We start from the raw sequence: 15,019 nt of genomic DNA, 5'->3' as shown, positions 1-15,019 counted from the left end.
AATTCTTCGTCTCCAAAAATGTTGTTGTCTCTTCACAAGATGTCTGCTCAAGCATTCCAACGAGCTTTGTCCCATACCTCCACTTTTCCGGTGATTTTGTTCTCTTCTTTTGCGAATCCTCCACACGTTTTTTCCCTCCCCATGTCGTCGCAAAAATCAAGGGGCGCACAGGAGGGTTTTGTATCACCAGCGAATTCCCGTGTCTTTCTACTCAAAGTGAAAATAGCTATCTACTTTTTCTCACCACCAACTCGATAACCCGAGGATCCGTGTACCAAGTATCGACTCTTCCACGAGAAAAAGCCACTTGTGTTCAATTTTTTTTCCCTCTATTTGTTTTTTGTCTGTAACTTTTTTCACAGTTTCTGTGTGTGTAGTTTTTTTTTTACTGCCCCACCTTGTACAACTGTGAAATATCTTTCATCTCGCGGCTATTGCCCGTTTATGCCACGACTACTCGAGTGCAGCTTTCAAGCCATTAAGACGTCTCCGCCCAAGTTTTCTTCCTTCCTTTAGCGTTTCTTCTTCTTTCAATTTAAGTCTTGATTCATTTATATAACTTTTTCATCGCTGATTCGTTGTGCGGGGCTTTTATACTTCTGTTACAAAGTGTCATGTAAAAAAATAACTCGTTGAAAAACATGAGGAGACTGAAACGAAGACCTTCCCAGGATCAGACTGATGTGAGAAAACGGATTTGGTGAAAATTCCGCAGTCCGGGAAATGATAATAATTCGATTACACAACTCGTTATCATCAGTTGTAGTTACGATAAATCGTCTATTTAGTTCTGAATGGAACTTTAGTGATTATCAGGATAAAGTAAAAGTCCCAGATTCGTGAATATTTCCGCATTGTACTCGTCCAGGAGGATATCCCCTCAAAAAGGCCACCGAGCTCATCAACCCTTTTTATGTTTCTGTTCCTGAGAACTGAGAACACAATCTATTTATTTCCCTAGCGCCCCGTCTCTCTCGCTTTCTCCACTCGTTCCTTTCACTCTGGTGCATTATTACGTTAACGAAAGAAAAGTTTTATCGTAGAAAAATGTTAAATAACCTCATCCCCAGTCGCCTCATCCACCTCAGCTCCCATAAAGTGTGAATTTTATTCCTTGGGCGTCCTTTGTTTTTTTAAATTAACACTTCACTCCGTTTTTTTGGCATTCAAGGTAAATTTTCTGAGACCAGCAATTGCCGCTTCCCCCGCGCAGGAATTGACCAGTAGATTAAAAAAATTTTGTCCGGAATTCCAGACGAAAAGAGAACTGGAGAAAATTTTATGGAGTCCTCACGAAAATCGTCGATATCCTCCTGTGATTTTTTTCTCAAATCGTCTGCGAAAAATCACGACACCGCAGACAAAAAAATTATTTAAACAATGAAATTCCATCCCTTGCAATTGCAACACGATTTCTCGGTTCAATAAAATCACTGCTATGATGCGCTCCATAATTTTCCCTGGAGTTTTCCCCAGAATGAAAAGAAATATCCCACATTATGTGAGTACGTTTCATTAGGCAAGATCATTTGCATCGTGTTCATCACTGGTAATTGGCATAATGAGCATTACTATACTAGAGAGATCAAACACTCCGCACTGATATTCCCAAAGCCAATGAATACCCCTTGTTTGTATCTGCCATCAATTCCCACAGCGGATATTCAATTTCCCAAATCGATCCAATTACCAGTTGTATGCGTATCGATGAATAAATGTTCAATTTTTGTGAACTTCAATTGAACCCCTACCCCTCAATGTTCATAAATCAGTAGAGCGATGGGTTAATGGACGTCCGAATGCGATAGAAAACATTTCGAATGAAACTCACGCAAGTGGAAACTATTCCATTACATTTTTCTTTCTTCTCCAGGCTCTACTTCACGTCTCTTAATTCTCGATTAACTTTTTCCCCGGTACTGCATGGAAACGTTGCTAGAGATAATCGACTAAATTCTTTTCCCTTTGGAAATTATTTTCGCTAATTAAATGCCCAATTTCATTCTACCTATTTTTATCAACTTCATTAATTAATTTCCATTCAATGGAGACTGTAAATCAATCTAAAAAAATAAAAATTATCGGATCACTTCGATTTATCATCTGCACACAAACGTAATGAAAGAGCACGTCTACTTCCCCTCAAGTAATTATTTCCACGTGTGATGATTATCGCCTCTCAATAACATCTCACCTGAACGGTAAACGATTTCTTCAGAAGTTGAGCTACGGGGCTGCACTACTCCATTAATTATCCTGAACAAATTAAAATTGCACTTCTCAAGCACCATCACACCTCCCCTCCATGTCTTTGATATCGAATAATCCCAATATGGCGCATGTCGCAAGAGCAAACGGCTCCAGCCGCAAGCCGCATATTTAAACTAATTATCGTCGATCACTGGTTCTAGCACTTGTACTTTCACACTATTTTTTACCACGAAATACCACTGGAACTGTTCTATTTACGGCCGAGAGAGACCACCTACTGTGCGAAACACCATCCGTTTCACTGCAAAAAGTGTTCAAGTACTCACTCACTGGAATTAACGCCTTTTATGGTATCGTATGACCTGTCCAGTCCCTACAAGACGTTCCCGAAGGGCCTCCAGTGCTCTCCTATCGCGACTCCGTGACAAAACTTAATGCAACATTACTTGACCTAGTTTTCAGATCGTGTTAAACCTAATACTGAAAATCATGAGTTTATTTTTAGTTGAGGCGACGGCTGCCAAAAAACACTTTTGGGAGGATCGCGAGTTGTTGGTGTCAGCCAATCGTACAGCGCGAGTGCCGATTGTCGGGGCTTCATTGGTGAGCCATTGGCATTATTCTACGACTGTCACGCCTCCTGTGGTCAAGGTTGATAGCCGGAGGTCAATGCCATGGTCGATAACTAGATTACTAAGTCGATAACCACTCGGTGCGAGAGTTCGCGATCTAGTGTGGGGGGAGGTGAGAGGGTTTTACGGGGTTTAACGAGGTTTCGGTCCTCGTACGGTGAGGCAAATAAAGTTTTTGTGATGAATCTGTTTGGTTGTGTTGGGATACTCGTAACGTGTAAATTTTCCAGCGGAAAATGTCCTGCATTCAGAGGAAAAAGAAATTCTGAGAGAAATTTCACGATTTTTCGAGGGGTCACACAGGTCATGAGGACCATTGGACGATTTCTTATATTAATTGGAAATTAATTTCTCGTTAATGTATTTTTTCACGGCAATAGGAAATTGGATTTGTTAGAATTATGATTTTTTTCTGGAAAATTGCAGTTCTATTTGAATTTGCGGTTTGATTTATATTGCGGAATTATATTGCGAAGTTGGATGATGAAAATAGATCTTCAGAGTTGGCTGATTGTCGTGGATAGGTCTTGGTTGTGGAGAGAGTACAGTTATGCGAGACGTGCGTTTCACGAATTGAATGGTCAACCAGTGAGTCAATGTCCTTTCAATCTCGTGTGAGAGATCGTGACGAAGTGACGGCATTCGATGCCGTTGACAAATGGGACTCATGATTCGTACATTCCACGGGAGATGGGCGAAGGCATCGTGTATTTGAATAGTCTGGAAATAGCAATCTGTCAGAGGAAAATTTCCAATTTTATTCAAGAGTACTCATTGTTGGCTAAAATGAATTCCAATTTACAGCAGTTTATCACTTCATTTGATTTATCCATAATTTCTTTTAACGATTCGATAAATACTTGTGTATTGAATTGCTGATTGACTTGATTTAATTTAATCCTTAAATTAATTTTCCATTAATTGGACGAACTGAGTTTTGAATAATTGATAAATGTACTTGTGTTACGTATCTATAGTTATAGACTGATCTGCACTGAATTCTCTCCCTGGTTTGATTTCCATCGAAGAGAGGCGTTTTCCACTTCCATTCTATGGGAAAATCCCCGTAATGTGAACACCAAATACGCGACTCGATATTCAAATTAAAGATATTTCAGAAAAAAAATGAATTCTTGAACTTCACCAATTTTTTCTGTCTTCACGACACGGGATTTTCCCCTGAAAATTCAGTAGAAACTGCCCGCGCGCTGTGCGTGCCAGACCTGGCTCAATATTCAAGTGGAACAATACTTTATGTCATCAGACAATCTATATATTATTTTCCATAAATTGAATTACCAATTTTTTCCTATGTCCGGTCAATTATCCTCCATCCACTGCAAAAATGGCCGAGTATTATCGATTTTTCGTCCCAAATGAAAAAACGTAATTGTAAAAATAAAAAAAATACCTTTCCCTCTTCATCCGCTGAATAATTATGTTTACCATAACATCAAATTAAATCTATACCTCGCATGAAACCCCTCTCTCATCCCCATATTTTCCCGTCCACCTCGACCAGACCATTATATTACGATTCCCCGTATAATTCCAACTGGTCTCCTCTGGAGGATGCCAACGCCAGAGAGTTACTCCCGGTAGCGTATTAATTCAGCTGAACGACTGCTCTCCAGCAACTCACCCCCAGTGTAAACATACAAATGGGAAAAGCAAGGGAGCACCATAGACCAAAGTGAGACGGAGGCCAGCAAATGGCCGCTCAAACTTTCCTACTGTGCGTAAATTCTGACGCGTAAACGAGAAACCCAGCGCGACGTATGCACAGGACACATTGTAAATAGGTAATCCGCAGGATATATTGTTGGGTTAACCGCGATAAAATCTCGTAGATTTGACCCACACCATCTCTTCTTACCCCCTCAACCCCCTGACAATCTCCGCTGCTCCATTTCGTTTGACATCGTAACGCCTCCCACGGAGGGAATATAAAATTAAATTATTACGTGAACATTTTGTTAAACTATTTTATTATTTAGGAGTCAGTGTGCCGGTGCTATCCCTCAGGTACTAAATTAAACAAAAACATTGAAACTTAACGAAGATCGACCCTGATTATTACCGAAATAAAAACCCTCCGGATTTGGTCGCCCTGTTGGCTTCAGGGAAAGGAGAGGGTGATTATGGAGACTATTTTCAGACAGACGGAGTCTCTGACACAACGAATGATATTATGATGATGTAAAAATCGTCCCCAATGCCCGCGGGGAATTGTCAGTATTCCCGAACACAATAATTCGCCTCATTCAATCAATCAAACCTCTCGCCCGATATCGGATTGGGTAAACAGACAATGGTGGAGATCTGCAAGGGGGAGGGGAGGGAGAACCAACGGAAGGGGATGTGCATGGGGATGCAGTAAGCGTTAACATCGTAAATTTTCCAGATTTATGCTAATTGAAAAATGAACTTAACTCACCCCCGTGGTAGGAGTTGCCACGGTGCGGCGTGTACGTGCCATTGTGACCGTCCATGCAGTGACTCGGTGTGTAATACTGCACTGGTGTATGAGGTACGTAATTATTTGGTGTAGCCACGTGTACCGGGTGGCAGTGGTGACATCGTCGGGGTGTTTCTGGAACCTGTTTAATTTTAATATTATGGAGGGGGAGTTTGGAATGACTGAGAGGAAAATATTTTTGCCAAATGAGGGAGAATTTGATTAATATACTTTGGATATTTTCCCAGCAAACACATTTTTTTTTTACGATTGTCCCCATGTTTTCCATGAATAATGTTTATGGCATTCCGAGTTATGGAAAAAATCCCAACTGCCTCCAGTGCACAGTTATGGGTCCCCCTGGAACTCGATTTCCCATCTTATGAGACAACAGTTCTTACGATGTTGTTAAAAAAAAATCCGTAGTACGCGGACAGAAAATTTATGGCTGGGAAAAAATTCCAATGTTGCGGGTGGAAAATTTTAATCAGAAGAATGAGAATTTTTTACGGTAATTTTTAATCTCATGTAGAGGAATAAATTCCAAAGATTCTTTTCTTGGAATTTTCTAGTCGCAAAGTGGTAAAAATGAATGACCAGAATGTGACAATACTTTCATTGTGTTGACCAATGAGGGCTTTGTGAGTGGAGAGGCCTCTGCACCCCCTCGAGAATAGATAAAATTAGTAATTCAGTTCGACAAGAAAAATCCTCCCCGAGTCCATTATCCCTCAGCAGTACAGCGATAGATTTTCGATGGCTAAATCCCCATCCTTCACTACCAACCGAGCTAATGGGCTACAAATCTTTCAGGTTGAATGTATATTTCGTGCCGTAGCCCATGTCTTCCCTCTTCCATCAATCAGCACCACGAATATAAACAAATGAAACGTGTGCAATAATCTACCCCCTTCCCTCCAACGAGACCTTTCCCTCTGAACCAACGGGTTTGTATGCACAGGGGCCTTTCACCCCGGAAAATCGTAAACTTAGCGTGAACTCGGCTCTCGCAGGAAACCCAGTTGAGATATATATCCAGCAGGTTCCGTGTGTTCTTTCAAACGTTCAAAGTCCCCTGATATTCCCCCATCTAAATGGATTACCCTCATTTTATTGTTACCCCCTGGATTTATTCCTTCTACAGTTGATATCGCGCGGGTAAATCTTTTTCCGGAGTCAAAAAGATTTTTCAGATTGAAAAAAAATATATATTATTCCATCACGATGAAAGAATTGTCATCCTGATCATCCCCACTCAGTATTTCCCCCATTCCTGCACCCGGATGCTCCTTATCAAACCACAACGAGAATTTTATATCCGGTAATTACCTGAGAATGCTGGGATCGAAGGGACCTCATCGATCCCGCTGGATGGAGTGAAGGTACACTGCCGGTAAAGCTCATGGCCGAGTTTCTGCAGCCACCAGGTGTAGACCAACCCCCTCTCATCCCGTGTGGCCCACCCCATCCCACACTCGCACCCCCGCACTCGTCCACCAACATCTTTATTGGTTTGAACGGGACATTAGAACGAGTTTACGGGCCTCTGGTAATGTTTTTCACTCGCTCCCAGTGATTTTTATCCCTTTTCCTTCAAGTTTCCCTCGGTCTCAACCGTTTCGCACTTACGCGTTCACTAATCGAACGTCGTAAAAGTTTCTGGGCAATTGCAATTGTCTTCCTCGATCATTTCCGATCATTTTATAACGCACGAAGAGCGATTCAATCGTTAGTGCATGCTACGATTCATTGAATTCGCATTGCTCAGGTTAACTGTTCCTGTGATCCTGAAGTTCATTTGATCCTTAGTTTTGTTGCAGGATCGGTAATGACATCTGTAATCAATGCAAGCAGAAAGACATTATGCTTCACATGCAATTAGGCTGAGGATGCGAGGATCACTGCATGCAGCAATAACGAGGGTCTAAATTCCCCGCACTTTGTAAACATCTATCAGACATTCGTTTTTGCTGTGTGAAGCGGGTTAAGTTTAGGCACAACGACAGTTGATTAGAGGACTGTCTAAGTTTGTTGGTAACATTTAATCCTGATGACCTCGGGTCCGATGGGAAGCTCTTGGGAATTTGGAATTTGATTTTTTAGGCGCGGTAAATAAACGCCAAAGTTTGATGGGGCAAGGATTCCCTCGTGGTCGCAATGTATGAAATTGTATGAGGTATCGTGATTCAGCCTGGAAAATATCATATATCACATTTGTAACTTTCCCTCTACAAAGGAAAAGTCAAGCGCTGGACTCTTGCCTTCAACTAACTACGAGAGATATATGAATAGTAAACATTGAACTGGCCGACATTGTTATACTTTCGAATTTAGCCAGATTCTCTCCTCATAAATCACGGAAAATTGTACGTCATCTTTACTCTTCCCCTCCTACGAGAGAACTAGGTAGCAAGTAAGCTTTAACGCGAAAAGCTTTGGACAGTCTCGCGCGTCAGCCGCCGCTGGAATATTTAATATGTATGAGAAGGTTCTACCAACTGCAGAAAACAAAATCAAGCATCGCCGGGAGCAGTCAAGAAACGTCACTGAGATTTATCGTGGGAATGTGTTTTATGCATTTGCGAAGCGACTCTGTCCCCCGCCCCCTCCCGCACCTTCTCCTGTCATGTTGGAAGCGTCAGATGTAGAGACAACCGAGGCAGCCAATTTTTTTTTCATTGATTTAATGTATGAGACTGGCGAACGTTCAAAAGTCAAAAAAAGTTCTGCTTCGTTTCAACTCGTTCATTTTTGCGATACACCAATATTTGGTGGGGAAATTTTAACTTGAAACTTCTAGGGAAATATAACTAGGAGACGTCAATGAGACGTCGATGAATTAGGTCAAGACATTGATATAATTCCTTTTGGGAAATGGGAAAAATTGTGTGCGGAAAAAATATTGCAGAAAGCCATTAATTTATCTGCAATTTAATTTCCGCTCCTCCCAACACATTCTACGTAGAAAATCAATTTTACTAGTTTCACCCTCTCCCAGTGATCTCCATTTTCTAATTTGCATTCATGAATTTATGATGTAACGAGCAAAAGTAAATCCACAGTTGTTTATAGTGTCGGTGGGGAAAGGCCCCCGTTAACAAAAATACAAAGTGGATTGCATTATTAGTATGCCGTCGAGATATCTCGCAGCGTAACTCTCTTCATCTTGCTCTCACAAAGCGTTTTAGAAATTTTGGTTATTATTCAACACACGAGGCGTTTGTACAATAACGGTACGTCGGCCGCCCAGGTTGCGATAATTGGAGTAATACTGCGCATACGTCATTCGTGTCAATACAGAGCTTATACGAATGAATTTAAATTGGAAATTGCCTATAGGTAAATTTAACTGGTGTGGAAATGAACATTTCCCGCATCAGTAAATTTTCATGTTTGAATCATTCTTCTGTAAAAATATCTCGTCAATTTCTTTCGATGTTATTTTCCCTCCTCTATAACTCAATCGTTCAGCCGGAAAAATTCGAGATGAAAGAGATTCCTGGGAGTTGTTGCCCGAATAAATTTTTGTAAGACCAAAGTTTTCAAATTTTTATCCTCAAAAAAACAAGTGACTCCAAATATCCGTAAGTGCTGAGCAATTGCTAGTCTCTCACCGAGTTGAATAAAATTGTTTCGTTCTCTCTTATCGCTGGAAATGTCAACAGAAAAGATCTCTACCCCAGCGTCTAGCCAACAATATCAGTCACACGAAGTCGGAAGTAGTGCAGAGTATCCACGGGGGAAAAACTTTCAACTCAACTTTTTTTTTCCCTTCATCCTCTCCTTCACATTGAAGAACGACTCGTCGCCCTTCTGTTGTATTTCTCGTCTCGCGGTCGCTTTTCCAATTAGTGCTTTGGCCCCAGTGGTTTTCCTCGCTCCCTTGAATCTTCCCTCAGATACTTTGTGATTTTCTTCTTTACATTTTGTTTTACTCCTTGCAAAACCATTTCCCAGAAACGATAATTTCTTTTCTGCTGTAACGTTGTGCTGCTTGATTGCAAAAACAGTATTGCGGACGAGGGAGACAGGAACTGGACAAGATAAATTGACTTTTGCACAATGTCATTACATGTTTGATTGAATCTCTAAATGTGATGGAAGCGTTGAACCTACACGAAGATTTTATAAAGATCATATAAAGGGTCCGAGGCTCGTATTATTCAGTAAAAATTTTGATAAATCCAAAACTGAAATTCGCCACGACAGCAGATCTCCTCGTCATCAAGATTGAGGAGATTTTCCCAAAGAAGAATGACAGCTTCGATAGTGTCCATCATCATGAAAAATCGAATCGCCAGTCCTGGCAATATCGGGACTCCCTTTTTTCTCAGCACTCAGATCTTCTCTGATATGAAGCTGCAAACCAGGAGAGCCCTTGACGCGTGTACACACTCAGTGGGAAAAAGAAGCTGAGGAAAAAAAAAGAGTGAAGCCGATAGGCCAGGTCGCCTACGACCGTCTGCGGTGTCGAAGAAATGGGAATAGAGGGTAATCCTACTAGATTGAATCCACCCCTCGAACCGTGAGGGTGCCACATACCCGATCTTGGATTCATCCTTTCTCTCATCTTCCTTTTTTCCCTATTTTCTCTCTCGTCTTTTTATTCTGGCGTTGAACTCCTCTCTGAAAACATCTCTCGAGAGCTGTGCTCAGAAGCTCGATTTAATTCAACATTTTTTCTTTCATTTCTATTGAGAATGAAAAGGAAGAAAAATCTTGGCGCCTTATAAGCACTATAATAGTCCCTTTAAGGGCAGGATTTCTTGTACTCGATGACCTTTAATCCCACGGTCAACTATTTTAGGATCAAAGCAATTACCAATTTCTTTTTGTCGCTCACTTTAGAGCGGATTTTCACTAGAGTTTTCACGGTATCGATTCATTCGGCGATTACTGTACTCCCGAAATCGGCTTTTTTTCCTTTCGAGTGAACACATTCGCGGGGTTTGAGGGATGTCGATCCCAAGGATGAATGAAAATAACTGGAAAAAATCACTATCTGGCGGCTGACAGTCACTTCGAGCTTCCGGATGAAATGATTCTCTTCTCAATTTTTTTTTTGTTCTTTTAGCTCTTTTTCTTCTCGGTTGGATAGTCACTGGAAAGCCCCACGAGAATCTGCTTTTCTTCTCCACCACATTATCTCGAATGACAAAAAGGGGACAATTTGACTGGGCAAATATTATACCAAAAATAGAGTGCTCCATGTGATTTTTTTCCCCACAGAATACTTTCTAATAATTCTTGATTCGCAGGGAAACTTCATTCGTGTTGCTCTCGTTCTCTTGTTGTCACAAATATATCGATAAAAACCAATGCATCGTTCACTTGGAAAGTTCTCTTCACAAGTCAGCTGCTTCGATAAATAATATCTGTTTGGAGTGGCCGGTGGGGTAAAAACATTAAGTCATCGGGAAATTATCGAGGAAAAAGTACGTACAGACACATTGTTGGTTTAACCTCGGTGAAGCTCTTGAAAAATGAAAAGTTTAGATCCCGAACGCTTTCCCCTCTGGCTAGAAGTTTTTTTTTATTGTGTGAAAACCCGACTAAACCGTCGCTTCAATATTTTTCATCTCCGCGGGAGCATAGATGGAGTCACAGAGATGAGAGTAGGAAAGTTCGGAGGGAAAAGTGGACTAAACTTTTCAAGATTTTCCCCCTTTTTTTTAACGAAAAATACTTGAAAAGCTTTTCTTACGGAAGGGTAAAAATATATGATTAAAGCAGTGAAATTATTTTAAAAATCCAACGTCGACTTCAGTCTGTTTTTCTCGCCCTAGTGCTCCTGGAAATTCTAACATAGGAGAATGTTGTCCTCGGTGGAAGTGGTGAGATCCTGTGCCATCGGCCACGCGCACCAGCTCGAAAGTTTCCAATGTTTTCCTATAATGGCACCAGGAATAACGTAAAATCGTGCTTGTCCACGGGACTCCAATTATTATACTCGAGCACGATTGCAGCCCACAGGTGTTGGCGTTGACACCAGACTCCCTCAGTTTAACAATGTCCCGGTGGAACGAGACGTGAGGAATTCTCAGTAATCGAATCGACTCCTGTTCCGGACCATTTTCCCTCAACCATTCGTGCAAAATAATCGGAGAGTTCCCGCATTCCCGCATTCCCGCATTAATTCATCATTTTTCATACTTTCTGTGGAGAACAGGTGTTTCGTCCCAAATTACAACCGAATAATTTATCTCCCGCAACAGTTGTCAAGAGACAGAATAAAAACTTTTCTTCAATGAAATTAATTCCTCGCCAAGTTTTGGGGACGTCGGGATGAGGTGGAGGGGCGGAGGACAATTGCTGAACAAAGAAGAAAATTTTTAACAAGTCCGAAACATAAATATCACTTTCCACAAGTTAATATTAAGAATGTCATGAACAATTTAAATGAACCAAGTTATTCAGAGGAGCAAGATAAAAAGAGCTGTAACGAGACGAAACAGCTTTTTAAAAACCCAATTTATGGACTTGAGCATTCGCACAAAAACAATTGTGTCAGTGGATAATTGCCTCATTTATCATTTTTTATATTGTAAAGGGTCGTTTGTCCCTGATAAATGACGAAAATTAAATTCTCATTCGTAAAATTGATGCGGCTGTTGTGAGCGACATTGAAGAGAGATATTTGATCCCAAATTATAACTGACGAATTTATTTCGCCCAGCAGCTGTCACGAGACACAAGAAAAACTTTTCTTTTGTGAAATTCATTTCACGTCAAGTTTTCAAGAGGACGTGATGAGCCTCGAGATGAAGAGAATAATTGTTGAACAAAGAAAAACATTTTTAACTAGCCCGAAACTTGAACTTCACTCTCCACAAGTTGATATTAAGAATGAAATGAACAATTTAAATGAATAATGTTATTCAGACTGAAGAGAAAGAGTCATAATGAGACAATATGATTTTTTCAAAATTCAATTAATGACCTTAACCATTCGTTGTGCTGTTCCTGATAAATCCCGAGCACTACCTTCTCATCTGGAAAATTAATACGACCATTATGCGTTTCCTTAAGACCTGCATTTTACCCCAAATTATAACTAAACACCTCATTTCACCCAGCAGTTGTCAGGAGACAGGAGAAAAATCCTTCTCTTATGAAATTCATTTCTCGCCAAGTCTCCCAGGCATTACGAGTCTCGAGATAAATAAATTACTTGAACAAAAAAATAATATCTCCAGTTTATCTCCAGCATAACTGCCAGTTTCAAAAAGTTTACATCAACAATTTAAATGAATTGGACTGCGCCGGATAACAACCGACAATTTTAATAAAATCACCCAGACTGGAGATATGAAAAAAGGTGTAACGAGACAATATGAGTTTAAAAAAGTCCATTCATGGTGCGTGAAACAACACCGGATATCCGGGGGAGTTGGTAAAGCCGTGGAGACACCAGCACAAGCTTTGAATGGAGGTGTATTATTGATTTCATCCCACGCAACTTGTGCTCCCATCCCAACATGTTCCTCTCCGTATATATACCCACCACCCTCGTCATCCCTTGCCCTCTGCTCCGGTTGCGTTCATTCTCCCCCCTTTCTCCGTTCACAGCGTCTCTCTCACCTACCTCGGCAGTGTTTGCCGAAGCTCACAGCACCGGGAAACCCCTGTTACCAATGTTCTATATACCCCCGTACCTCTTTTTACTCTCGTCGACCGAAGCACACTCTATGAATTTGACAAACGTAATTGGACACCAGAATGTCGTGGTATAACTGTTATTTCAGTTTGAGCAATCGTCATGGGGTGAGAACCGAAATGTTTGAACTATCTGAACCTCAGAAATGTCGAGGAACAGATAGAAATTATCGCACCTGCCAAACACCCAATGTTGGCAGAAGGTCGGTCCAATGTTGGCCCTGAAATTAAATTTATGCTGAATTTTACGGCCCATCACCAGCAAATCGATCTTATTTTAACATTGACACTCCGCGATATCCCTCACTGTACACCTGAAACTACCCTTCCCCCTTCGTAAATCCTCCACGTTAATGGTGAAATGTCGGCAGTGCATCGGCGCACTACTGGCGACTTCAGACTTAGTTCCCAAGCTGACAATTAAGTATAACCAAACTTCATTACTCACAAACCACTGCTTGCCAATGTTGGTGAAACACTGGCCTAATTTTCTCTCATACAACTTCCAGAAGCGTTTCCCGTAGAAGCCCGACACGGAAGGAAAATAAATTACGTCGATTTCCGCCATTGCTGTCTCCTCAAAGCCGTCCGTCCCTGCAATCTCATTAAATTCCTTCCATCCATTCCGATATTGCATTCATAAAATATTCCATCGGATTTATTAAATATTCATTTAAACGCATCCATGAATCTTCCTCAATACCCATCGTCAGACTGACATTTATGGGACGAAAAATAAAATCCCTCCCCTGACATATATCAGAGTCCGTAACTTTTTACTTAACATCCGTCAATAGATTTCCTCATCAAATCGATTATTACACAGTTCAAGGGCTCAGCAAGTAGTTAATACCCTTCAGCGATCAGTCAGCGACGCGGCAACAGGGTCGCGAGGGGGGCGAGGGGGGGCTGGGTAGGGAGAAGGGAAAGGTGTAACAGGTTATTCGAAGCTTTACTCGGTCAGTGTGGAGAGCACACGATTCAGCGATAAATCGATCGCCTTTGAAAAACGTAAAAACAAATGGCTTTCAGTATTAGAGAAAAAACAAGCTCAATCCGGCTGAGTTTAGATTACAAACTTTTTTATTTCCCTTGTTCACCTCTGCGGACCTTTGTACCGTCTATTTACCCTCATTTATCGTGCACTCTTTCCCTCTTTCAATCGTATCGTTGATGCTTAAAAATACAATAGTCGCACTCGGCCAATTGACCCTTCGTAAATATTTTAATTAACGGTGGAAGGGTGGAGTGAGCCAGGATTGAAAAATTCTGGGGAAAATGTCACTTTCCAGTTGCCACCCGCCAGATTGACAAAATTGATGGGCAGAAAGGGCTGACAAGGAAGTTCGATGGCTTTGAGAGTTCTCCCTTGTTCGAATGACTCGCTGTAGACATTCTAATTAACTCCGGAAACCCTAGTTGGTTATGAGAATGTGTCAAGTTGTCACCATTGACTCACCAGCGTCAGCTATATCCGGAAGTAGTACATTGGGCTCTAATACCGGGTAGATGCATATGCTAGCACAATCTGTCTCTATTCGCTTCCATGGTATGCATGTACATCGGTACTTCCGTTGAGTAACGACTGCCGGGCCAAACACACTGTATACTCCGGCTAATCTCGTGAACACGTACACAACTATTCACACTTACATGTATCTTCTACTCACGTAATACAGCATCATCTCTCTAGGAGATTTATCCTTTAATTAATAGTGCATTACTTGAATTTTTTTTAATCCAGGGAAGTGCATAAAATTATGAATCACCAGACAGCCGGAGGATTTTATGGATGAGATAGCCAACGGTGAGTACATAATTTTATCATCTTTACGGTTCAAAGCCCTGGGAAAGTTCATTGAAATTGTTTTTTTATCACCTCCGAGCAATAAATTTAGAAGACATTATCCTTCCTGTGAACTTCGAGAAATCGCTCTTTTTATGACATCTGACATTTGCGAATTTTTTTATCATCAAGATAAATTCCTTCAAACGTCCTGACCCATAAAGTAGCCGGTGGCATGTCGCAATGGAGCTCTAGATTATCCCTGAGTTAATTACC

At 41.1% G+C, this 15,019-nt stretch overlaps 1 protein-coding gene across 4 annotated transcripts in view; it reads right to left on the bottom strand.

Annotated features, from left to right (window-relative positions):
* LOC135159971 (monocarboxylate transporter 10) overlaps positions 1–15,019 on the bottom strand; it is a 61,451-nt gene that overhangs the window by 29,065 nt on the left and 17,367 nt on the right. For 2 of the 4 annotated variants that reach the window (XM_064116058.1, XM_064116059.1), the window contains exons 3-4: positions 6,631–7,136; positions 5,281–5,443 (exon numbers count right to left, since the gene is read on the bottom strand). The exons of 1 other annotated variant lie outside the window; for it this stretch is intronic. In XM_064116058.1, coding sequence (XP_063972128.1) covers positions 5,281–5,443; positions 6,631–6,804 — 337 coding nt within the window. In that variant the 5' untranslated portion in view covers positions 6,805–7,136. Of the gene's footprint in view, positions 1–2,194; positions 2,744–5,280; positions 5,444–6,630; positions 7,137–15,019 lie in introns of those variants that run through there. One more of the 4 variants, XM_064116060.1, reaches the window with a different exon arrangement.

This window comes from Diachasmimorpha longicaudata, chromosome 3, assembly GCF_034640455.1.
Source record: "Diachasmimorpha longicaudata isolate KC_UGA_2023 chromosome 3, iyDiaLong2, whole genome shotgun sequence".
NCBI lineage: Eukaryota > Metazoa > Arthropoda > Insecta > Hymenoptera > Braconidae > Diachasmimorpha > Diachasmimorpha longicaudata.
The sequence above is the reverse complement of the archived record's forward strand: the minus strand, read 5'-3'. Positions and strand labels throughout refer to the sequence as shown.